This window comes from Phoenix dactylifera, chromosome 8 (assembly GCF_009389715.1).
Source record: "Phoenix dactylifera cultivar Barhee BC4 chromosome 8, palm_55x_up_171113_PBpolish2nd_filt_p, whole genome shotgun sequence".
Classification (NCBI taxonomy): domain Eukaryota; kingdom Viridiplantae; phylum Streptophyta; class Magnoliopsida; order Arecales; family Arecaceae; genus Phoenix; species Phoenix dactylifera.
In genome coordinates, this window is record NC_052399.1 from 27,405,508 (window position 1) to 27,429,060 (window position 23,553).

The window sequence follows — 23,553 nt, forward strand, 5'->3', positions numbered from 1 at the left end:
GTTGAGTGTGGGCCCAAAAGTAACAGGCTTTAAGCAAAGGCCCAAAATATGATCCAGCCTGGGGATATCTACTGGTCCATTTGGGCCTAAAATCACCGCTCGAGAGCTCGACACGTACCACATCACATCACAATCGGCCCTCGTGTGGATCCTGCCGTGTATTGGCCCTTCACCGGCGTGCTGTGCAGCATCTCCCGCAGGCGATCCTCCCACTCCACCTGTTTTTGCCGCCCAAAAAACCTAGCCCTATTTTTATAACCCTCCTCCAGTTTCCCGCCATTTACAGAGCGAGCGAGAGATCGGGAGATGGGGGCGGCGGGAACGCGGAAGAAGGTCCAGCGAAAGTTTAAGCTCCGAGGGTTTACCCTCAAAGTGGAGGCCTTGGAGGAGGCCCTCGCCTTCCTCTCCCGCTTCCCCGACGCCGAGGACGACGCCCTCGACCTCCTCATCGACGAGATCGACAAGGAATCCCGTACCGTTCCCCATTTCCCTTTCTTTCCCTTTTTCTTCTCTGTTCATCTATCTCTCGTTTCTGATCTCCAAATAATCCACTTTTGTTGCATCAAAATGCGCAGTTAAATCGTCGATTTTGGACCGGGAGGCGATCCACCGGGTGGTCAGCCTCCTCCTGGACGCGGATGCCGCCGTGGATCCGAGCTCCACGGTTGCCAGCAACGGGGCGGCACTCCGTGTGATCGATGCATTTGTGGTCCCTAGGTTCCGATACGATCCCATTAAGAAAGTCTTCTACGAGTAAGTGCTCTGAAAGATCTCATCTTTCGGTTATTAGCCACTTTCTCTTTCCCAAATTATATGATTATCAGGGTTCTTCCGAGTTACAATTTTTTTAATAAAAATTCCATGAGAAGTTCGTAATTGGGTCAAATTTGTGAAAAAATGTTCACAATTTTGGGCTGTTTCGGTATAGATTAATCTTTTAAGAATCACGATTCATGCTTTTCTTTTTCTTTGCAAGTTTGGTTATTTTCTTCTAATATTTCAGGCACACGGGAAGGCTGCCGATCCATGGGGAAGCTGGGGACAAAGCTGCCCTATATAGGGATAGGTACCAGTTGCTTCTTCAGAGGCTCTCTCGTGATAAGTATTTCTCCAGACCGGCATTTGATATTGAAATGACAGATTCCAAGAGTTGTGAGGTATCTTGGGAGCCTTTTAAAACACGTCCTTTGTTTTGCCATGATCTACTGATTGAGTTCACCTTTTACTCAATGTTTTGAATTGCATTGATGGTTTCTTGGATACTTTTGAAGAAGATGCCTAGAGAACTATTTTTTTTTTCTGTTGGTTCTTTTGGATGCAGATAACTCCAATCCAATCTTTGATTGGATGCAGTGGAAGGAGATGGATCGTGGGGGTGATATCACAGTTAGAAGAAGGCCATTTCTTCTTGGAAGATCTTACTGCAGCAGTACCAATTGACTTAGCCAATGCAATATCCTTGATGCCTTTTGTTTGCTTCATATTATATGCTTGATGGGCTGATTGTGCTTGGAATGTTTGACTAAATTCTCATATTGCAAGTGATGGTTTAATTTGTGGTCGTGATGATTTTTCGTTTTCTTTGATGATGATATTATTTCAGTGTTATGCTATCCAATGCATGTTTTAGAAGACATATTACACAATAGGAAATCTTCGTAATTACCTGCTGCTGACACCCTTTATTTATTTATTTGTTTTGTTGCGGGGTGATGGAAATTTTTACATTTGGGTATTTGTTCTCCAAGTATTACTACATTTGGCAACTAGTATTCCAGTTGGAGCATTTTATACCACCTTTCTCTCAAATATGTATAACCAGGATTCTCTCAAACTGCATGGATATGTCACAGCAGAAGTTCACATTGATTTTGAAACTGTAATTTTACCATATTTTTATCTGACAATGTTTCACAGTGTTTAACTCTTGCTAAAATGCAAATTTTTGATCCATTAAAGTCTCATCTTATCTTCAATTATATCATTGTAATGTACAACCTAAGTGATTGGCTGAAAAATATGAAAATAGATATTATACTGTCTAAATTCCATATTTTTTGGGACACCCAAGGTTAAATTATTATATTGGTAATTGAAATGAAGCAGCCTCTTCAAAATCTTAGTTGAGATTATTCTAATGTTTTTCCTCAATAGATGAAGCTACATAACAATTATTTTCCTTAATTATTTAACACAAAATCACCTCAGGATTCTTTGTTGAAAACACCATAATTGTAGCAGAAGGAGAGTTGCTTTCAAATGGCATTTTTCAGGTTCGTTGGTTAAATTTCTCACATATTTTATTTGCCCCTCTATGAGTTTTCATGACACACACACACACACACACACACACACACACACTTTTTTTATATAATCTACTGCTTTTCTATTTAATGAAGCATACTATAACTTGTTTTTGGACACCTTAGATAAATTTTTGTGACATGCATAAGTTTGTTCCCAAAATTTGAGAATTAATTTGCAGGAGCAAGATATTTGTAATGATGAGCAACAACTGTTTTTATTTTCACCTGTCATAAAGATTTCCTGAGGTCAGATTTACAATGAGCAACTTCCTTTTTTGATAATAGCAATAATGCATGGTGATAATGGATTGTACATATTTCTTCCACATGATATATAATGACTGGATGGATGAGAAATCTGGCTAATGAGAATGTTTCAAGCCACAAATAGGATTGGATGGTGAATCGTTCATCGAGCAAGCTACAAGTAGAGTACCTGAAGTTTCTTGTTGTCAAATAATAATATTTCTAGGTCTCTTCTGAGATTGAGCACAGTGCAGTACTGTAACATACTTTGAACTGGAGGGAATATGGAATTGAACTGATTGAACAAGAAAATAGAGGTAAGCAAGGATTATTTTGTAGGTTAGAAATAAAAATTGTGGGAATGAGTGTGCAACAAATCTGATATTTAGGGAAGATGGTGAGATTTGGTGAATATGTCTTTGATCCTAATTCACCGAGTCTTGTTAGGCTGGAAAGTACGATGTTCTGTAGACTTGGTTGAGAGTAGTTCATGCAAGAGCTAGATAGCCAAAATAGTGTAGCTTCTGTTGCTAAATGGAACTCAAGTGGATAAATATTCCAAAGTTACATGCCTATCTTTATGGTTCAAAATATGATCCACGAAAGCTTGTGAATATCTTACAATCATGTTACATTTGATTTTGATGCTCCGGAAATTGGTGTTTTGTTCATTATTAATGCAGCTTTGGGCTGCTTGATGGGGCACAAATCCTAGAAGGCTTGTCAGTTGGTAGGAAGTCCTACCATACTAGTTGTATGGTCTAGCTCATGCAACTTGAGGGGCAGAGCTCTCCAAGGACCTAAACTTGGAAAGAATCTGGAATCTTGATGAAGGATAAAGAAGGAAAAATTTGATATAAGTTCATTCCTTTCTGAAGTGCAGGTTGCATGCCAAAGAATCCAGTTCAAAACTCAAACAAAATTCTCAACTTTTGGATGGTGTATTACATGAAACTAGTGATTATAAGTAATCACAAAATAAGATTCTGGACAGCTAATTATTGGAAGCCTGACACGTTGTATACGGAGTTACTAGACTGATGGAGATCTCAGAGGTTTTTTCATCATAACCTCACTTGTCAGTGTCCTTTTGCAGTCTAACAAAACTTACCAACCACTAGTCACGGCCTGATAAAAAGACAATTATTTGACTTTCAACTTCCATGGCTTGCCTTTGCCTATGAAAGTATTGTTCCGTTCTCCACAACAGTCTATAGCATAATTCAAATTAGTACATAATGATCAAAAGGTATTGCTTCTCATAATCACAAATTTGGCATTTGGGAGCAATTAGAGCTAAAGATTCAAAAATAAAATTAAAAAAAACAAAAGTTCAGAAGGGATTCATATAATTAAAAAAATAAAAATAACAAAAGTGAAGAAGGTGAGATTAACAATACATTTATGCATAGGTTTACTTGAAATAAGCACAGGAGAGATAAGTATAATGAATAATAGCAAAAAACAACACTGACAGCATATAGCATTTGTTATTTATAAAGGTTTCTCATATTAGTCATGAACAATCATGTATGAATTGTAAAATTTCTGAATAAATCAAAATTAATTGAGTACTTTTTAAACAACATGCTTAATGGAAAAATGTGGATTGATTTAGCCATGAAAATTGAGAGTAACGAGAGAAGTTTTCAGTAATTTGGAGAATATTGCTACTATGCTTCTACTCTTTCCGGTTTATTCATTTTAAATTATATCTACATACATAGACAATCTCAACTAAGCTAACTAAATCTGATTGATATGTAGGTCAATACATGTGGGTTTCCACCTCTGGAGGACAGAGAAGTTTCACTGTCACTACTCATGGGACTTGACTTCTTTGGTGGTGGTGTACTGTCAACAGAAGAAACTGTATGCTCTAAAAACCCTTGTTATATCTATTAAAATTAAATATTTTCAATTCAACTAACATAATTTCAAAGCCAAATTTTGCTGATTTTATTTTTTTCCTTCAATATGAAATAGCTCAGACTGTCAGGACTGGAAAAGAAGGCAGTGAACGACATGTTTGTCATCCTCTCTGATGTTTGGCTGGACAATGATGAGGTAACTCACTAGCTCATAAATTTATCCATCACTTTATAATTAACACTTCTTCTCAGAACAATCAGCATTCTTATTTTCGTAGAGAAGACTGTGGAAAAGCTAGCTGTGGTCTTGGATGGTTATGACAGTGTGGAGGTGGTTCCTTCTTTATTTGTCTTAATGGGAAATTTCTGCTCTCACCCCTGTAATCTTGCTTTCCATTCTTTCTCAAGTCTCAGGTGAGGGCTCTTTATAATATTTCTACTGCTATTTTAGCACCAAATTTTTACATCTTAGCAAATTTAATATTTATCAGCACAAGTTGTTGATATTTAATTTTCCATTGGAAAAAAAAAAGATGTATAACTAGCCAAAGACATGCAGAATGCAGTTTGGAAAGCTTGGGGAAATGATTGAAGCTCGCCCAAGACTGAAAGAACGAAGCCGATTTTTATTTATTCCAGGTCCTGATGATGCAGGTATTATTAGATTATATGTTTCTTAGTTTTCTGCAAGGTTTCTTTATTCATAGATACTATTGAGCTGGTAGCTCATTTGAGTTGGTTATATTGATCTTATTCCTTCTTTGTTCCAAAATATACGTGATGGTCCAGTTGGCTCTGAAGTATACAATAGTATAATAAGTTAATCAAATACTTGGCCCAAGTTGCATTTTGACTTCAAACAATCTCTACCAAATTAAAACAAATACATTTATTTACTGCTTGTTGTTGCTCTAATACTTTTACGTGCATATAAATGATCCTACTGTGATCCCTCAAGTCCGACATAAGATATACCATTACAGGTCCATCAAAAGTTCTTCCAAGATGTTCATTACCAAAGTATCTAACTGAAGACCTTCAGAAGCACATTCCCAACGCAATTTTCTCTAGCAATCCTTGCAGGTCAGAGTCAAAACTGGATATGCTATTTATTGAGTGTAACAATCTACATTTCTTCTTTGTACGCTGTTCGTATCATTTCAAATTTTAATTGCTTTTGCTTGTGGAGAAGATGTATTCACAAAATGAATTGCTCAGATAGTGACTAGCTAGTCATTTACATTCTTAGTTACTGAATGATTATATATTTGTTTGCACTTACAAGATACCAAACTATTATTGTCATAGATAACATGTTTCAGACTTGCTAAGTCGTAATTCTGAAAAGCTGTTTCCTAATTGAATTGGTAATGGATCTTATATTTGATACATTACTGCACTTGTCATTTTTTGCCAGTCAAACTATCCTTTAGAAACCAGATATGGCCTAGACTTACCAATTGCATTAACTCGTAATACCCTGACTCAAAATTCTGTGTGGTGATTTTCTAGAATAAAATTTTACACCCAAGAAATTGTATTCTTCCGGCAAGATCTACTATACAGAATGCGTCGTTCCTCTCTGATTCCTCCCTCAACAGAAGAAACAAGCGATCCCTTTGAGCATGTGGGTTGATTTTTTTCCCTTTTAAATTTTCCTGACAATCAGAAGTTGAAGAATTTTGACTCAGCTAATTGAATCATTTTGTTCCAGCTTGTGGCCACCATCACTCATCAAAGTCATCTCTGTCCCTTGCCTCTAACTGTGCAGCCTATCATCTGGAACTATGACCACTGCCTCCGGTTATATCCAACACCAGATCTGGTATCATCTCTGCGTATCACAATCTAGTCACAGCCATATAACAAACACAAATTTTGAAGGTTTAATATGGAAAAATGCTCACTTTCCTACTTGAATTGCAGATAGTGTTGGGTGACAGGAGTGAACAAAAGGCCTTCAAGTACACAGGAATAACATGTTTCAACCCAGGTTCCTTCTCCAACGACAGCACCTTTGCAGCATACCGGCCTTGCACCAAGGAGGTTGAGCTGTCTGCCCTTGAAAGTTAGTGCCTTCGAGCATTTTAACTTTATTTTTGTTCAGGAGAGAAGGTTGTGACAGAGAGATAACACCCAAGTTCGTCATATTCCAGCGATTAACTTGTTCCGTATAATGAGATTCTTGCTTCATGATTGCTACTGAATAACACCATACGTTCAGTTGGTGATGGCTCACTATTGAGGGTGGAGAGTGCAAGCTATGTTTGGGTGTAGCAAGTGCTGACATTTTCTAAGCAGGTCATGCATGAAACTTCATTGAATGATTCCCTGGAAGAGCACACTGCAGCTATTTCTGTGGCAGAATAACTGTATCTTAGATTTGCAATACTACTATTATACTAACCATCAATACTGTTATATTCTTTTGCTGAATTAAATTCTGATTTTTTTTTTAAACTAAGTTCTGTGAAATCTCTCGGTAGGCATATGATGAATGACAAGTTGTCCCAGAGGATTTTGTGAATGTACAGATAATGGTTTATGCTTTCTTATTATTCAACAGAGAGCTTGATATTGGTGTAAATAATCAACACCTCTTTATAATGAAGAATGGACATTATTTGTTTGGACATCTTTTGAAGGAAGAATCATACTCTATTACCGAGTTGGTGCCCGCAGCTCTGATTTGTATTCATGAGTACTCTCCAATGGAAGAAAAGAGTGAAATGATAAAAAAGTCGCCTGAAGTCATCAGAAAAGCTCCAAATTCAGAAAGAGCACTTGAAGTGAGAGAAGTGAAAAAAGACCATCGAAGATCAGTGCACTGGGAGTAGCTGTTTAGATTTATCTACCTTAGAGAATCCCTTGACGCAACACATAGCATGCATGCAACTTTGTGCAATATGGAGTAAATGAAGAACTCGTTGAATGCATAGTGAAATATAAGAAGCAAAGCCAGACACCTGCTTATTCAAGTGGTAAATGAAATTCAGAAAAAGCTCTATTTTCTAACTGAGCAAGCATGGCGGAAACTAAAGTGATCAGTTAAAAAGAGATATCATGCAATAACTTCATTACATTATTGTAGTAAGTTAAGGTAATTTTGCTTCTGTATGCTGAAACTACATTTAGTGATGACTAAAGCTTTATTTTTCACCATGATCATTGTGATACTTACAAGAGGAAAATCTATAAAAATTACTCCAATAGCATATTCAGAAATGTTGGGCATGCTTTCTAGCTTCTTTTACAATGCCATCTACCTATTAAATTTCTTTTGTGGTATTTTTTCCCAAAATCTTTTCAGCTTCTATGCAAAGGCTCATTTTTTATAAAGCTACATTTCCTAACTCTTTTTACAATATTCCATTCAAAAGTTTTGTTTTCTTTGTTTTCCTGTTTAGCACTTTGTAGAGTATCTAAGTTTCCTTTTCTTGGAGAGTCTTTTTATCTCCTAAAAACATAATTTCCTACTGGTTCAATCGTTTGGGAAATGTAAAATGAGATTGAACCATTAATAAGGAAAGAACCCATTCCTTAGCTTGAGCAACAGAAAAGAAGGTAAGACAAAGGAACTGAAAGATTAGGGTTTATATCCCCTTTTTTACTTTCTTTTGATGTCAAAGTTCATGTTTTTGTAAAGCTAAAGGAGATCCTCATTTTACAGCCACATCTATATATATATGTAAGGAAATTATTATTACAAATGGGATAGATAAAGTCAATGCATGGAGGCTTGTAGTTTTATATTAGAAATTCATGCTTATTTTAGGTGGAGGCTTGTATTATATTTCTATCGAGACATTCTAACATTTAATTCCACATTTAATTACCCTAAAAATGTAATTGCTCCATAGATACTAGAGAGTGTAAATTATTGACCATGGAACCAGCTTATTTCATTAAAAATTTATTTGACATTAGAGATATTCACAAAACAAAAATTTACTTTGGTTGCTCATAACTAGGAAATATGATGAACTCAGGTTTGACAATTCAAAATAAGATGCAATAACACCTGTGGGTAAGTCATTCATCCTTTGCATGAGGCAGTATGAGTTAGTTTGTGACAGTCATCTATGTTACTGAATGACACCAATCGGCTCATGAAACAGAATGTTGAAATGAAAATGGCAAATACAAGAAACTGACATGCTTGCTGATCTCAATGTGCTTCCTGGACAGAGCATGGATGCATGATAAAAATTCTTCAGTTTTGAGAGCTTTTAAGGAACCAATCTGAATGATCTTGCTCCCTAGGTACTATTGCCCAATATTCAGCTGGTGTTTTTTTTTTGTTTTAATATAGAATAGATGAAAGAAGGACAATAACCGACTACAACATTAATATGGACATTGTACTCTGCAGAAAATATTTGAGACTGTCACAAAACCAGTGTCTTAAATATGACAAAAAGATGAATGAAATCAGTGCCTGGAACAACATTACCACAAAATACAGGCGTGGATGCTATATAAAACATACCAGCAATGTTTATTGCCCAATTTGCGCTGTGGAGTAATTAAATGTTAGTACGAAGAACCAGAAATAACTGATCCCCACAGTAGGCACTACTGCCATGCAAAGTCGAGAACATAGGTTGGTCAAATAAGCCTATATGCAGTTCCAACACCGGATATAGACTTGGTCTCCAACTCTCCATGGACAACTAAGACAAAAACCAAAACCATTAAAACAGTATCATCTAAACAGCATCCTGTAAGAATTAATGCTGGAGACTTCTTAAACTCAGAATGATTTGCAAAAAAATTCAGAACAGAAAAAGAATAACAAATGCTTCAGATCAAGCTGCCACGAGAGAGGCCTCTATAGCCTCACTTTCCCACAGTGCAAACATATTTTGGCTATGAAAACTGTGAGCTGCGTGACAAAAAGCAATCTTTGTAGAACAACATCAAGCCTGCCTCCAATTCAATTTCCACCAATTGTTCCCCCTGTTATCACAGTTCCTCCAAAAAAGGACCATTTAGAACATGACTAAACCAAAGTAACTACAACCAATTCTCAGAAATTTACCAAAACTCAACCAGAAGATTTAGACACGTATATAAACCTTTACAAGCATCAACAGTAGCACTACTCTCAGTTTCACAAAGAAATACTCCAAGTTTGTCAATGAGTATCTAAAAACCAGTCAAGATAGGAATCAGACAAACGATCAACACAAGCAGCACCAAGGCCCAGACGCAATACGTGCACTTCCTATTCCTCTTCCTCAAAGCATTGGCAGAGATGAGGCTATCAGTTCCACCACCAATGTAGTCTTTGGCACGAACCACATTCTCCTCGATGTCATTTAGCTGCTCCCCCTGCACCTCCACCATAATTGCCATGTCGAGAAAGACTTGATGCAGTTGCATCAAGCTCCTCTGCATGTCGCTCACAGCCTTTTGCCTCTCCATGATCTCCAAGTCCACTTCACCTTTCTTGTCCAATAACCCAACCTGGCTGCCACCTGAGAGCATCTTCTCTATCACCTCCTCTGATGCGGCTTCTCCTGTAGCATTGAAGTACTTCCTCTTCAGGGCTTCTTTGTGCTCGGCGAGTATCCGATCTCTTAATGACTGAAACCCATTCATCATTTCCCTGAGCTTGGTTCTCAGGCCATTGGCGACCGAAATCCTAGTCCGGTCGACGGGGCTTCCTTCGCTGAAGCGAGCCGATAAGCCACGGTTGGCAATGTTGGATTGGTCGAGAGCTTCGAGCCTCGCTTTGATGATCTTGGCCTTGCGGAGGACGGATACCACGTCGGAGTCCATCCGGTCCCTCAGCCCCCGGAGGACCTTGGCGCTGTGCGCCGACTTGGTCTCTTCGTGCAGGAGCTGCAGGTCGAGCAGGAGGCTGGAGATGTCCTCCATCGCGGATTGGATTGCTCCAATCTCTTCGAAGAAGAGGGAGAGGTTCTCTTCTTCGGCACAGCTAAGCCCTCCCGCCTCGAGGTCGAGGACCGGGTCGGCCTTCAAGTCCTTCAGCGCCTGCTTCTTGAGTTCAACATAACTCATGAAAGACTTCGTCATGAGATCATTCATTTTCGAAACAGCTCTTGATACCCGCCCTGGAGGAATAATCATTCAAAACCGCCATGAAAAGCTGAGCATCATCTCTCAAGAAATGGACGAGCATTAATAATCCAAACGGTAAAATCAATCAGATTGTTGAAAACTTCAATAGAATCATACCCCCCAGATGGATAAATGGATTAAATTACAGGAAAAAAAAAATCAGTACCGTCGAACCTCAGACGGCTAGATTGATAAATTTGGTAAAAGAAAATTCGCCACTAAAATCCAACCAAATGGCCAGGTGAATCAAATTGCTGAAACAATTGAATCAAAAGAAAAAAAAAATTGAAATGATGAATGGCTTTTTACGGAGCATACCCAAAATCTCCAAATGGCTATAGTGTCTGATTTCGATAGAAGGAAAGATCAGAGGAACTCAAATAGAATACCTGAATCTGACTCCAAATTTGGGAAGAATCGTTCCGGGTAGCCCGTGTCAGCGAGAAACTATCAAGAAAAGAAGGAAAGGTTAAAGAAACCCCGAGAACAGGGATCAAAACTCAACAAGAAATAAGAAAGAGCCATGGAAACAAACCTCACTGAGAATCAAATATAAATAAAAATAACAAGAAAAACGAGGGGAATTTGAGATGATTACCTGAAGAGAGAGAAAGAGAGAGAGAGATGCGTCCTCCCAAAGATCCAAGATTTCAAAGAAACGAGTGGTTTAGGGTTCGGGTTGCGAGGAGGAAACAGAGATAAAAAGGGAAACTTTATAATTTTCCATGCTTTAGAGGGAGAGTTCGAATGGAGAGTAGCGTCCTTTGAACAAGACTGAACGAGAGGGATTTCGAAATCTTTCGGTTACGTTCTCGTTTTGGAATATGGGGAACGAAAAATATAGCCGTTGGCCCCTCGAGTATATGCTTCCTATTCGCCGTGCGATGCGCATAGCGGGCAGGGGAGATCAGGGATGGGCGCGAAGGATTTTGGAATTCTAGCCAATTATCGGCGTTTGGCTGCCGAGTTTCGGACAAGATATTCGCTTCCTTAATCAGGACTAGCCTGGTAACTTGAGTGCTGTTTTTTCTCTAGGTTTATGTCGAGCATTCATGATAAAGTATGGTTCCATCATGGTAAACCAAGTGATGAACCAATTGCCCTCCTGGAAATTAGGTACGTGTTTAGGGGTCATTTTTTAGAACATCTTCCTGTTTCCACAGTGTCCAGGTATATGAATACCGTTCTAATTATCACATTTTGCATTAATACTCTTCTAAAATTAACATTGCATGCATATACTCGTAAAACATTTATTTTCTATTCTATCTTTTTTTTAATCTATATTTTTGTATATGTATCCGTACCATCTAACGCAGTTAAAAAATTAACGGTTTCAAATTAAAATGACTAAAATATTCTTAATGGATATATGTGCAAAAAGAAACATTTATAAGACGATCACGATGGAGGACAAAAAAATAATTTTAAAATTTTATTTATTTTTAATTAAAATAAATATAGTTTTTATTAATAGTGTTAGAATAACCGTTATATATGGGGTATTTGTGCAAAAATAATTTTTTATGAGGGTACAAAAATAAATATAAATTTTAAAACGGTATTCATACAAATTTTAAATTTTAGAAGAGTATTCATGCAAAAAATCCAGTTGTATAAAACAATTTGTATGTTTAGTTGCAAAGGTCCGCCATTGAAACCCTCATCTAGGGATTACCTGCATGACAAAGTATAGCTTTTGAGTACAATCATGTAAGGCTTCTTCGTAAATTAGCCTTTATAGTCATGCTAATCTTGAGGACGCTAATTAATTGGTAAAGTCATTGGGGGTTAGTTTTGATTGTATGCATAAGAAAAGGAGACTGACTTCTTACAAGTTGTAGTTTGTTGTAATGGGTACTTGAATAGACTTATGCTTAGATTTTTTCTATTGCTTTTAGTCTTTAGGGAGCATTGTGCTTCCCTTTTGTTTCCTCCTTTTTGCACCTGAATACAGCAAAGATGATGGGATTCCCTCTTGGTTAGTCAGAAAAAGAGCCATGTATCAGCAATTAAAGACAATTAAAACACGAGTGCAGTTTACAGAAGGTAGGAATATCAAGTAGCCCCTAAATCTCATCCTATATTAAATTGTTGGAAATTTGTTTGCACATAAAATCACCTTTAAGAGGTTTAGCCCCTACAAATGTTAAAAAAAAAAAAAATGAAATAGGCTAAGATATTCTAAGATTTTGGTTGATACAATAGGTATCAAAATATCAGCTAGTAATATAAAAAAAGATAAATATAAATTTTATGCTTTAATTGTAACTTTTAGTAATAAAAATTAATTAAAGAATAGGAAGATTAAAAATTTTAGCCGATATATTTAGAATATATCCATTGATGTTGCAAGATATATTGGTTTATGTTGTCTAAGTAATTGATAAGGACCAACATAATGCATTTCTTATCTATATGCAAAATATTAATATCTAATGATTAAAGGTCTGGCTACTCTGATAACTATTTCTCTACACCTAGAATCACAACTGTAAGAACTCTTCTTGTCATTGCTTTCATTCATAAACTAATTATTCGTCAAATAGATATCAACTATATAAGACAACATAAAAAGAAAAATATAATACCCTTCGAATATGTTAAGTTATAGAAAAACTTGGTAGATAATTTAAACAAGAATTTATTTAGGAGCAGGAATCCTGGAGTCGGTTGATGGGGCTTAAGCCAACCAGTTGGTCACTAACACTGAATACCCAATATTTATAACCAAAAATCATATGAAAGAGGTTCAATATGGTAGAAACAAAGCTGACTGGGGATTTCCGAGCATATCTTTTAGAGAACAATCTCCTCCCATCATTATGGTGGGTACTCATATTAGAGACAAGATAAACTAAATATTGAGTTATACTCTTAAAGAGTCCAAGGCAAAGTTTGTAGTGTACACTCATGTGAGAACTATTATAAAAGCTGTGATTAGGAGTTTGGACTAGCCTTGATAAATTTTTATGAAAAATAAAGATATTAAACACAAGACCTTTAATATGTGTTTACCATATAAAGAGCCAATTAATTCGTATTGTGTGTGTTATATATAAAATTTTGAGAGAAAAACCTAGTTCAAGATCTAATCCACTACGACTTCTTTTGATGGATATAATTCATAATACTAAGCAGGGTTCAAGTCTATTGTATAGTATAAGTTGTCTTGTGCTTCTATTATATGATTTTAGTAGCTTTAAAAATTTGAACCTTTTATGAAGAATTGTTAGAAAATTTTAGAATAAATTACAAAAATCTCCTTAAAGTTATATTTATTACATTCACACTCAAAAGTTTGTAAAACCTACATTTACACATAGTTAAATAAATGGTATTAGTGATTTCGTTTACCTCATATAAAAAGTCAAAATTGCCCTGGAGTGATGAGTAAATTACAAAAAAAATCATGAGATTAAAGATAAATTATACTTACATTCAATAGTTTGAAAAACCTATGCTTATTCTCCTGAGGTTTATTTTTATCCAATACTTTAACCCATAACTTAATGGAATATTAACCAAATTGTTAACTTAAATAGGATCTAAATATCATATCAAAACAAATTAGAAAATGATCAAATTAGTCTTAAGTAATATAACATCTATCCAAGGACGAGTCATGAGGCACCTTGGGTTTGGAGCTTGATATTGATGAATCATCAGAAAAAAGCTATATACTAAGAAAAAAGTAGTCTAGATCTCTCAAACAAGTGGATTCCTCTAAAATTTTTTGTTGTAGAAAATTAGTATCAAGAGTTTTGTTGTTTGAGCTCGCCTGTTCATGGTCCAAGCCAGGCCATAGAATCGCAAGTGAAGTACACTCTAAGAAAAAGAGTTCTCACGCACGTACTAATTTGGATCCTTTTGATAATATTGATAATAGGCTGCTAGAGTTATCATAATTCTATATGTAGACATAGAAACTTCATCCACAGCGACAATGTTAAGATGTCATGTCTATGGTATTGGACAAGTAGAACTCGAAATTAGTAAACGATAGATCGGCATCCCCAATTTTCATGATGTGGTGGGTAGAAAAGCGTAAAAAAGAATGCTCGTTGTCAAATATTGGTCGAAAAGTTTATTGTATAGTTATGTTGGTCATTTTAAAAGTTTAATTTTTTGGGTGCAATTTTTAGCAAATTAGCATAATTTCTAAAACAATTTCCAACACAGAGTACTTAAGGGAAAAGGTGTTGGGCCACTCCTCATTCACAAGCAAACATATAAACAAAAAGAAAAGAAAACATTATATCCATCATACACAGTTAATTCATCTTCAATAACAGAGCCAGCCACTTCAATAAGGTGATAAAATAGACATAAAAGGATAACCAAAATGGAACTTACCATAAAGTAACAACTAAACATGCCTAATATATATAAGTCTGATAAACACAAAACATGAACAAGTCAATAAAAGTCACCAATCCATAATATAAAGTACTATTGTTTGGATGACCAAGGTAATATGATTATAGTATTATTCAAGTCTTCTGAGCAAATCCCTTCCTAGGCCTTGGGCATGGGTGTTCCCTTCACAACTGTGACAGGGCAAGTGGCATTGGACACCACATAGCTGCTCACACTTCCAAGCAACAGCCTGCATCCAAGTGCCACTATAACCTTTTAGAATAGATGCTTCTTTTTAATACAAGATAGTCAAATAAAAGAAATGAGTGGTTATTACTCAAAAAAAAAGAAGAAAGAATGAATGGCAAATTAAGATAGACCTTTTAAAGCTTCCTAAGCCCCTGCTTCCAACTACAAGTGAGTCTAGTTTTAGATCCTCCACTGCATCACAGAGCTTCTCCCTTGGATCACCCCAATAAATCTTGGAGACCACTTTCACCTGTTTCCAATCAACAAATGGCATCACCAGTTTCTAAATAAATAAATAAATAAATAAAAAGCATAGACCAAACACATGGATTTAGGAACAATAATTGCATTTCAAGTCTATGATCGACACCGTATTTAGCTAGCAATCAGTCTGTTCGATTATCTGTAACTATGAGTTGCTCGAAAATTTTCGAATGTTCTTTAATTTTATACCCAATTTAATGACTCTGAACCAAGTTTTGTGTTTCTTGATTCTAACTAAATTCACATGGTATTAAAGTCCTACTACTTTTGCTATAAAATAAAATAAAAATGTTTGATCAGCCTGAAATTTCTTCTGTCTATAGCGAATGACTGCTAAGTAGGCACATAGCCTCACCCCTCACATTTTCTGATTGTCTATAAAAGTTTTATAAAACAATAATTTCTTCCAGTCTTGCCATAAACTATTATTTTCTATAGGCATATGTTGGATAAGATATCCACCAAAGGACTATGGTCATCCGAGATGAAACCTACAGTGTTCCGATTTCAGCCCTGATCCAATCTGATGAAATTGTTTGGTTTCATCTTACCCAACCTAATTTTTAAGAGAGTCGGAATGGATCTAAAACTTAAAACCCAATCTGATCCAACCTGACCCATTAGCAGCCAATTCTAAGACAGTAAAAGAAGAAGAGATGCAAGCCATTACCTGCTTAGTCTTGGATGCAGTGTCCAGGATATCCAACACCTCCCTATCCGGATTGATCCCATATTGCTTTGATAAGTTCATCTCTCTGAACTCCTCAAGAGGAATCAAGGCTGCAACAGTTTTAAGATATACGTTAGGAACACCCACAAGAGCTTCCAAGCTTAGAAGCTTAGACTTCGAGCAGAAGAAGTTGATGGCACAGACGTGATCCTGTGTCCTCCCACAGCTTCTTCTGCGCATGATCAGACTTGCCGGACTGCACATGGATCAACACGATGCGATCGCCGCCGTCCACCAAGTTATCGACGGCCCACCGGACCGCCACTTTGCTCGATGCCGAGTAGTCCATGCCGATGCCCACCGTCCGATTTCCTCCCATCCCTTCTCAAAGTCTCCCTCCAAGTTTCTTCTACCTTGGAAACAAATGAAGTAAAGAGGTACTTAAGAACACCAAAAGGAATATGCTGCTATATTTTGGGCGTCTTGAGTCCCAAGGCAATGAGGGAATAGGAGACCCTCTTGGTTCTCATATCCACTTTTAACTTATTCCATGTTGGCTTTATTCGATAAGGTCGTCGCAATCCTGGTTAATTATGACAGGTGGGATACCATAACCTTACTCTAGAAGGCGCTGCATATTACTGGAAACTGCTGGGGATTGTTGATTGATTACTTTGGATTCTGGTTGGACAAAGACAGGAGTTAAGAATAACCGCTTTTGTAATGGGGACAAATCTATGGGCTGCTCTGGTTTTCTTGGCGGAAAGAGCATAGAATATGTTACAAGTTGAACCACTCAATGGGTCAACTACTGACTTGGAAGAAGGCTTAGAAGGCTTAAGACTTGATCAATTGGAGTTGTCAAACTTTGTGAAGACTAATGACACAGAAAATGCTGAAAGTTATCCATCCAGTCACTGTCCAGTGACTGGTCTTATGTACGAGTTGATGATGATCAGTTGAACAGTACCTAATCTATCTTCTATATATTGTATGTGTTTCATGGTTGTGTGAAGAATTTCTCTTTAGAACCAATGGATGAACTAATGTTTCATTAGGAGGAACAGACATTATTATTATTATTGTAATGATTAAAGGATTAAGAAGGCTCCTTTAAAGTTGCTTTAGAAGGCTTCTTTAAGTAATAAAAGCTGGGCTTTATTTGTTTTCTTATGGAGAACCAGAGGAAGGAGACAACCACTTGGCCTCTGAGAGCCTGGCCTGTCCTTTGGACGGGCCTGGACAAACACTTTTAGCCCGCTGGATTAGACTGGGCTCAAATTGTCTTGGTCGATAAAGTTTGGGCTGGGTCAGGCTTGTTCAAACTGGGCTTGGAAGTGGCCCAAGTCACACATGATTCAACCAGTTTGCTGCTGCTGCTGCCGCCGCCGCATAGGGAGTATTAACAGGGAGACAATATGTTGCTGATGTTTATTGGTTAAAAGTTGTTTTACGTAGACACACATACGTGTATCCATTTGTGCTTGACATTTGCTTTAAAAAAAAAAATTTACAAAGAAGCTATACCAACCAATCAAATCTTTTACACATTGCGAGTTGCAAACTCTATAGACTGGCTCAAGTCCAATCCCTTTGTGCTAAAAGAAAAGTGAAAATTTAATAATATTTTTTTTTTAAAAAAAGGTTGTATGGGTGGATTGAGAGAGATAGAGAAGACGAGTAATTCAACTATATTCCATACATGGAACGAAAAATCCTTTGAATGGAGAAACACAAAATGGATCTGATTTTTCTCTTCCTTTTTTTTTTTTTTAACATGGAGATGAGATGAAGGGTAATTGAGTGGATGATATATATATATATCTATATATATATATATATATATAGATATATATATATAAAATATTTAGAATTTAATTCTAGGGATAAAAGGTGGATTTTTTTGTCCTATTTCATGTAAGAAAATTTAAAGAATTTATTAATAGTCCAGATGAAGAAAAAAAAATCTCCAGATTGGTTGACATGATAAAAACAAATAACAAAAATATAGAAATTACAAATTTACTGCTTATAAAAAATAAACAATGAAATATCTATTAATTCAAATATATATCTTATGAATATGCATATGGGACAAAAAATCTGATAAATTATACTGGAAAACTAAGAAATGATTAACATTTGTAGGTGATTTTTTTTGGATCTATATAGATCTACGAAAATAGATTTAAAAAGATTGGAAAAAAATAAAATAAATAGAGAAGAATATGACAACTGCCTCAATATTCTAAGAGTCAATAGGAGGCTATGTTATCATAGCAAACTATATAAATTACCTTTAGTAATCTCAATTTATTATTTATGGATCTTTCAAAAACACTTGTATTAGAAGGAAAAGAAGAGTACAAATATTGAATCTTTTGATCTAGATAAGATCTGATAATAATATTTTTTATCTTAACTATATCTTAAATTTAAAATTTTAATAGATACATGGTTTAAGAAGTTAGAATACCGGGCAATTAGTTATTTAATTTATCCTTTCCATTGACATCCCGTTGGATCTGTCCATGCTTTGTTTGCATATAATGGAGAGAAGAGAAAAGAAGGGAAAATGGATGAGAGAAAGTAATAGAAGAGAAGAAAATTGAAAATAACTTTCTCTTGTTTGGATGTAAGAGAGGAAAGCTAAGAAATTTATTTGAACCAATTGGTTTAGTGATGAATGAGTGATAAAAATACTTATTATGAGTATCCGGTATTCTTCTTTGAGTTTCTTCCCTTTTGAAGAGAAAAATTGTAACTTTGGAGGGAACTAACTTCTATATGTTTATCTATTTTTCTCTCCACTTCTCTTATTTTTCTAACTAAACGGAGAAATTTGACTTTTTTACTCATTTTCTTTTCTCTTGTCTCTAGTTTTCTCAATCAAAATAGTAGTGTCATGGAGCATTACTTTATAATACTAACATAAAAATAAAATTAACTTTTGAAGAATTTTAATTAGCTAAAAAGTTAATCTTGATCTTTTAGGGTTAAAATGTTAGATATCTTAGAGGCTAGAAAGGTATTGAAGTAATATTATAAAATATTCATTCAAATTCAACAATTGAGTAATTTTTTCGAGTACAGTCCTTATTTTCTAGAATAAGAGTGAAGGCATACACACATCCTATAGGCCTCATGGGAGATGCTAGAGTTTACTTTTGCATGTCCTCTAGAAAAGTCACATCCATCCATACTACAGCTTGATGCATGATCCAAGACTTGTCATTACACTATTATGATGTTATTAAAACAAACAATAACGTACTATTTCAATATATATTGGCCATGACCATTATCATTATCACCATCATCATTGCTTATGATTATTATTATCCAAAGCGTATCGTATGAATATGTTCTTCCATATTTTTTCCTAGCATGATAAATATATCACCCTATTTCAAGTCATTGATTGTACTGTAAATGTTTTCCATCTCCTTTTTTCTTTTTTCTTCATTTTGGCTTGTGTAAAATGTAACTTGAGTTAATTTAATAGGCTTAATCAAGTAGCTCGACAAGTAGGCCAAAACCAACTTGTTTATCTACTTACGTTATGAACTTAGTTTTTCCTTTTCAGCAAAATTTCCAACACTAACTTTATTAAAAATAAGATGGGTACGAAAAAAAACAAAAATAGACAAAAAAAAGGAACATAGGAATAAATAAAACAAGTAAAAAAGGAAAAACAAAGGCAGTCCAATCGGTTCAACAATTTCATGCAATATCATAATGCTAAACTCATATAGTAAGTAGGATAGCTAGCCCTCTCTATTGTTCATAAAGATGTGAAAACTGTGTGGCAACCATATGCATCATGTGATTTGCATTGTCACTTTATTTTCTACTCCTCATCACTACCTTGGTGCCTCCCCATGTTGTAGCCATGGTGCTCCACATGCACCTCCATGCATTTGTACGTAGTTTCTAATCGATATCTTCATTTGTGTCTCCTTACCATATCCTATACTAGCCTCCTCTAATTGCCTTGCTTTTGTACCGGAACTGCCTCGTGTATTCAAAATTTTAAAAATAAAATACGATATCTGATACTCACACTACATTGTCCCCTATGCACCTAGATTCTACATTGCCCATTCCATTTTCACCTTCATAGTGCACCATCCTAGTGCCTCTTGCATCACGCGTCAAATCGCATTACTTAATTACTCAATTACCTCCATGCTTCTGCATGTACCTCCTCGCGGACATCTCCACTAGTTCCTTCTCATGTACCATGCTTTAGCCTTCTTGAATTGCTTTTTTATCACGTCTCAGCATTTTCACAAATGACTCCTTATTGTACTGACTCATCCATCACTTTATTATTGACTCTGGCATCATCTTATTTTTCCTCCTTTGTTGTATTATCTCCATCACCTTCTCACATGTCTTTAGGATCCGCTCAATTGCTATTCGAGTGAGGTTCTTTAGCTTCAACAACATCTCACGAGCTTGCCTCCTATATTGTTCAACAGTGGTTTCTATTCTATGCTCGGCCTATCACTACTGAGCTTTATTGCTCCGACCACCAGGCATTTCTCTTATTGACATCACTACGAGCCTCCTTATCTTCCTATCCACCTTCAAATATGCCAAGTTCACCACAAACACTCTACCGCCATAACTTCTTTGATTTGATTGAAGAGAAGGAAGAATTCCTTCAACTCAATTAATTCGAATCTCCCAAAGAATTTACAAAAAGATGAAAAAATTGGTGAAACTAGGGTTAACGTTCCTTTTCTTTCTTTGATGATTAATAAATTGAGATGGATAGCCTTTATTTGTACTAATGAGGTATGTTCTTACATAATACGGATTGGATTGTCAAATAGGACTAGTTTTTCCAAAATAAACATAACTAGTGGAAATAAATACAAAAAGCTAAAATCTATCTTGATTTCTATATTAATTTTGCCTTCAGTTGCGGTATCTAATTCTTTCTACATTGGAAGATACATTAGATCAAAATCTTTTTAGAAAAAAATGATTTGCAGCAGTCCATTTTGAGGCCCAAAAGGTGAAATTTCGGCTTGTTCTCTAGCTATGCCTTACCTTTTAGGGATGACGTCATGTTATAAATTTCCAAAAGTTACCCCTTTTATTTTTTTTAAAAAAGATTATTTTAGTTCGACATCGTATGGCCAAATTATGGCCTCTGAATTTTAGCTCATGATTCAACTTCTCGATATGGTGGATTTCGATCTTCGACCCTATCTGGCCCTACCCGTAGTAGCCAAAGTGAGTTGTAATATTGAGTTTGGTGGTTCTCCTAGATCATTCTTCTTGACTTTTGCTACTACCAACTATGTTGTAGCCTTATTTGCCTTCACTGCCTTATTATCGTTGCCAATACAAGGACACATGAAAAAATCTCTCGCAAAAAAAGGGACATAATTAAAAAAAAGAGAGAAAGAGCAGAATGAGAGGGGAGAAGTAGAGAGAGATGAATAGAATGGGAGAAGAAAGGGATAAATGAAGGGAGGGGGTTCCCTGACCATAAAAAAGCTGAGGAAGCCAACTAGAGTCCATGGACCCTCTTTCTAGTCAAGGAAATGGTTATGAACTTGGGCTGACTTGATAAAAAGATAAATATCCTGAAAGAAGTAGATGATTTTGTAACTTCGTTCTTTGATGCATTGAGATGAAAATAAGTGCGTTCAGGTGTATTTGAATTGCTAGACTGCCTTTAAAACACCTCCCACTTTTTATACATTTTCCCATGTCTTTTCCTAGTAAAAGTTACTATTTTTTGCTTTAATTAGTTCTAACTATGGTTTGTGCATTTCTTTGATGCACTTTAACTACTTTTCCCTTTAAATAAAAAAAGAGAAACATTACCTGATTCTTTTTCTTCATAATACCAGTTTTAACCTAAGTTCATGAAAATAATTTTTTGGTTGTAAATTGATCTAGGAGGATCCTCAAACTCAACATGGACTACTTTAGCTATTACAAGTATCCAAGAATATCATCAAACTCGATGTGGAACACTTTGCCCACTACGAGCATCCAGGAGGATCATCAGACTCGATGTGAAACATCTTAGCTAGTACGAGCAGGGCTTGATAGGTCTAGAAGAAATATATGCTATATTAAGAAGCCAAGTTGCATGTAAAGTTTTGGAAGATCATAACTTGATCATACGATGTCTGATTGAGACAATCTTCGTTTTTAAATTGGGTGGCTTTTCTAGATCTACAACTAGAAGTTGAATCAGGTCAAAATTTTATCATTTAAACCCTAAAATAAATTGGTTAAATTAAATTATTTTTTTTTGGGTAAGACTTTGACTGGGTGTAGCTCTTTATTCAAGAAGAATCAAGTAGAACGATAGAAGATAGAGTTGATGTAAAAGTCAAGATCTACTTTCTCAAATATTTTTATTTTTTAAGAATATTTTTAAATTTTAGCTTTTTTAGAATATTTCTATTAGTTACATTTATTTTAGCGTACCTACTTTTATTCGAGTTGGAAGAGAAGTCCTATCAAATGATAGTACCTACAGCAGAAATATGATCAATCTATCCAGGACTGCAGTATTGAGTTTCATATCTCCCTCGAAATCTCCATCGACGATCATGCAGTTTTCATGAAGTACATTAGAGGTCTTCTACGAGAGCATCCAAAAGAAGCTAAAGCTCTTCGAAGTTGAAGAAATCAGCGAAGCTAGCTGAAGGCCATGTGGATTGAGGAGAAAATCATCCTAGAAAAGATAAAAAAGGAGATAAGTTTAAGAAAGGCAGTAAAAAATCAAGCTAGAAGGGGAAGCAGGGCAAGAAGCAAACCAACACGACTTAGAGAAATTACTATGATCATTGTAACCTCTATGGGTACACCAAGAAGAAGTGTTAGAAACTTCATCTCGAGTTGTGCTAGAAGAGGAAGACGCAGAAGGATGATGATTTCAAAAAGGAAGAAAAGGCAACTCTCAATGCTGATGAAGTTGAGGAGCTGTTCGAACTTGAGGAAGCATACTCCAAATTGAGTCTGATGGCGAGAAAATTCAACTAAAGCAGATCTAGTGGTATGAGAGAAACTCTTCCGCCTGAAGATCTAAGTAAAGCAGAGCATCACTAAAGTTATTGTAGATCTTAGAAGTTATAAGAACCTCATCTCTAAAAAGCTAACTTAGAAGCTGGGATTGTAGATGAAGCCTCATCCACATCTCTACCCTCTTGGTTGGATTCAGAAGGACATCAAATTAAAAATCACCAAGCAGTGTACCTTCAAATTTGCCATAACTAAGAGGTATATTGATGAAGTAACTTGCAAAGTAGTTTCTTTGGGTGTTTGCCAAGTTATCCTTGGGAGCCCGTACCTTTAGGATCGAGATGCAATTTTCTACTAGTGTCTGAAGAAGTATCGTGTTGTAAAAGATGAGAAGGAGTTTATGATCAATGCCTCCAGAACACAAGGTAACATTAACCTTACAGCTACTGCCCAAGCAAAGCGACTTGTTAATGCCTCTAACAAATTTGTGATGATGATACGA

At 35.9% G+C, this 23,553-nt stretch overlaps 3 protein-coding genes across 3 annotated transcripts; 1 reads left to right on the forward strand and 2 right to left on the reverse strand.

Annotated features, from left to right (window-relative positions):
• The first annotated feature begins 253 nt into the window (after positions 1 to 253).
• LOC103708618 (DNA polymerase epsilon subunit B) lies at positions 254 to 7,056 on the forward strand. The gene is made up of 13 exons (XM_008793635.3): positions 254 to 472; positions 576 to 753; positions 1,004 to 1,157; positions 1,322 to 1,453; positions 2,196 to 2,273; positions 4,320 to 4,424; positions 4,539 to 4,619; positions 4,707 to 4,837; positions 4,983 to 5,077; positions 5,407 to 5,506; positions 5,936 to 6,050; positions 6,138 to 6,248; positions 6,350 to 7,056. The coding sequence occupies exons 1-13, from the start codon at positions 307 to 309 to the stop codon at positions 6,494 to 6,496; spliced, it is 1,593 nt and encodes a 530-aa protein (XP_008791857.2). The 5' UTR covers positions 254 to 306; the 3' UTR covers positions 6,497 to 7,056.
• A 2,240-nt stretch (positions 7,057 to 9,296) lies between these two features.
• On the reverse strand, positions 9,297 to 11,867 carry LOC103708663 (syntaxin-112). The gene is made up of 3 exons (XM_039129422.1): positions 11,109 to 11,867; positions 10,900 to 10,957; positions 9,297 to 10,503 (listed from the first exon to the last, which is right to left on the reverse strand). Exon 3 carries the CDS (start codon positions 10,475 to 10,477, stop codon positions 9,572 to 9,574), a length of 906 nt encoding a protein of 301 aa, XP_038985350.1. The 5' UTR covers positions 10,478 to 10,503; positions 10,900 to 10,957; positions 11,109 to 11,867; the 3' UTR covers positions 9,297 to 9,571.
• Positions 11,868 to 14,744: 2,877 nt separating this feature from the next.
• Positions 14,745 to 16,559, reverse strand: LOC103708617 (universal stress protein PHOS32). The gene is made up of 4 exons (XM_008793633.3): positions 16,257 to 16,559; positions 16,053 to 16,162; positions 15,250 to 15,368; positions 14,745 to 15,119 (listed from the first exon to the last, which is right to left on the reverse strand). The coding sequence occupies exons 1-4, from the start codon at positions 16,429 to 16,431 to the stop codon at positions 15,029 to 15,031; spliced, it is 495 nt and encodes a 164-aa protein (XP_008791855.1). The 5' UTR covers positions 16,432 to 16,559; the 3' UTR covers positions 14,745 to 15,028.
• Between the last annotated feature and the right edge of the window lie 6,994 nt (positions 16,560 to 23,553).

Coding starts and splice junctions, on each gene's coding strand:
- LOC103708618 (XM_008793635.3), top strand. CDS start 307: ATGGGGGCGGCGGGAACGCGGAAGAAGGTCCAGCGAAAGTTTAAGCTC. Junction 4,838..4,982: donor CATTCTTTCTCAAGTCTCAG/GTGAGGGCTCTT, acceptor AAAGACATGCAG/AATGCAGTTTGGAAAGCTTG. Junction 6,249..6,349: donor TATATCCAACACCAGATCTG/GTATCATCTCTG, acceptor CTTGAATTGCAG/ATAGTGTTGGGTGACAGGAG.
- LOC103708663 (XM_039129422.1), bottom strand. CDS start 10,477: ATGAATGATCTCATGACGAAGTCTTTCATGAGTTATGTTGAACTCAAG.
- LOC103708617 (XM_008793633.3), bottom strand. CDS start 16,431: ATGGGAGGAAATCGGACGGTGGGCATCGGCATGGACTACTCGGCATCG. Junction 16,163..16,256: donor GTGGGAGGACACAGGATCAC/GTCTGTGCCATC, acceptor AAACTGTTGCAG/CCTTGATTCCTCTTGAGGAG. Junction 15,120..15,249: donor GGCTTAGGAAGCTTTAAAAG/GTCTATCTTAAT, acceptor ACTTGGATGCAG/GCTGTTGCTTGGAAGTGTGA.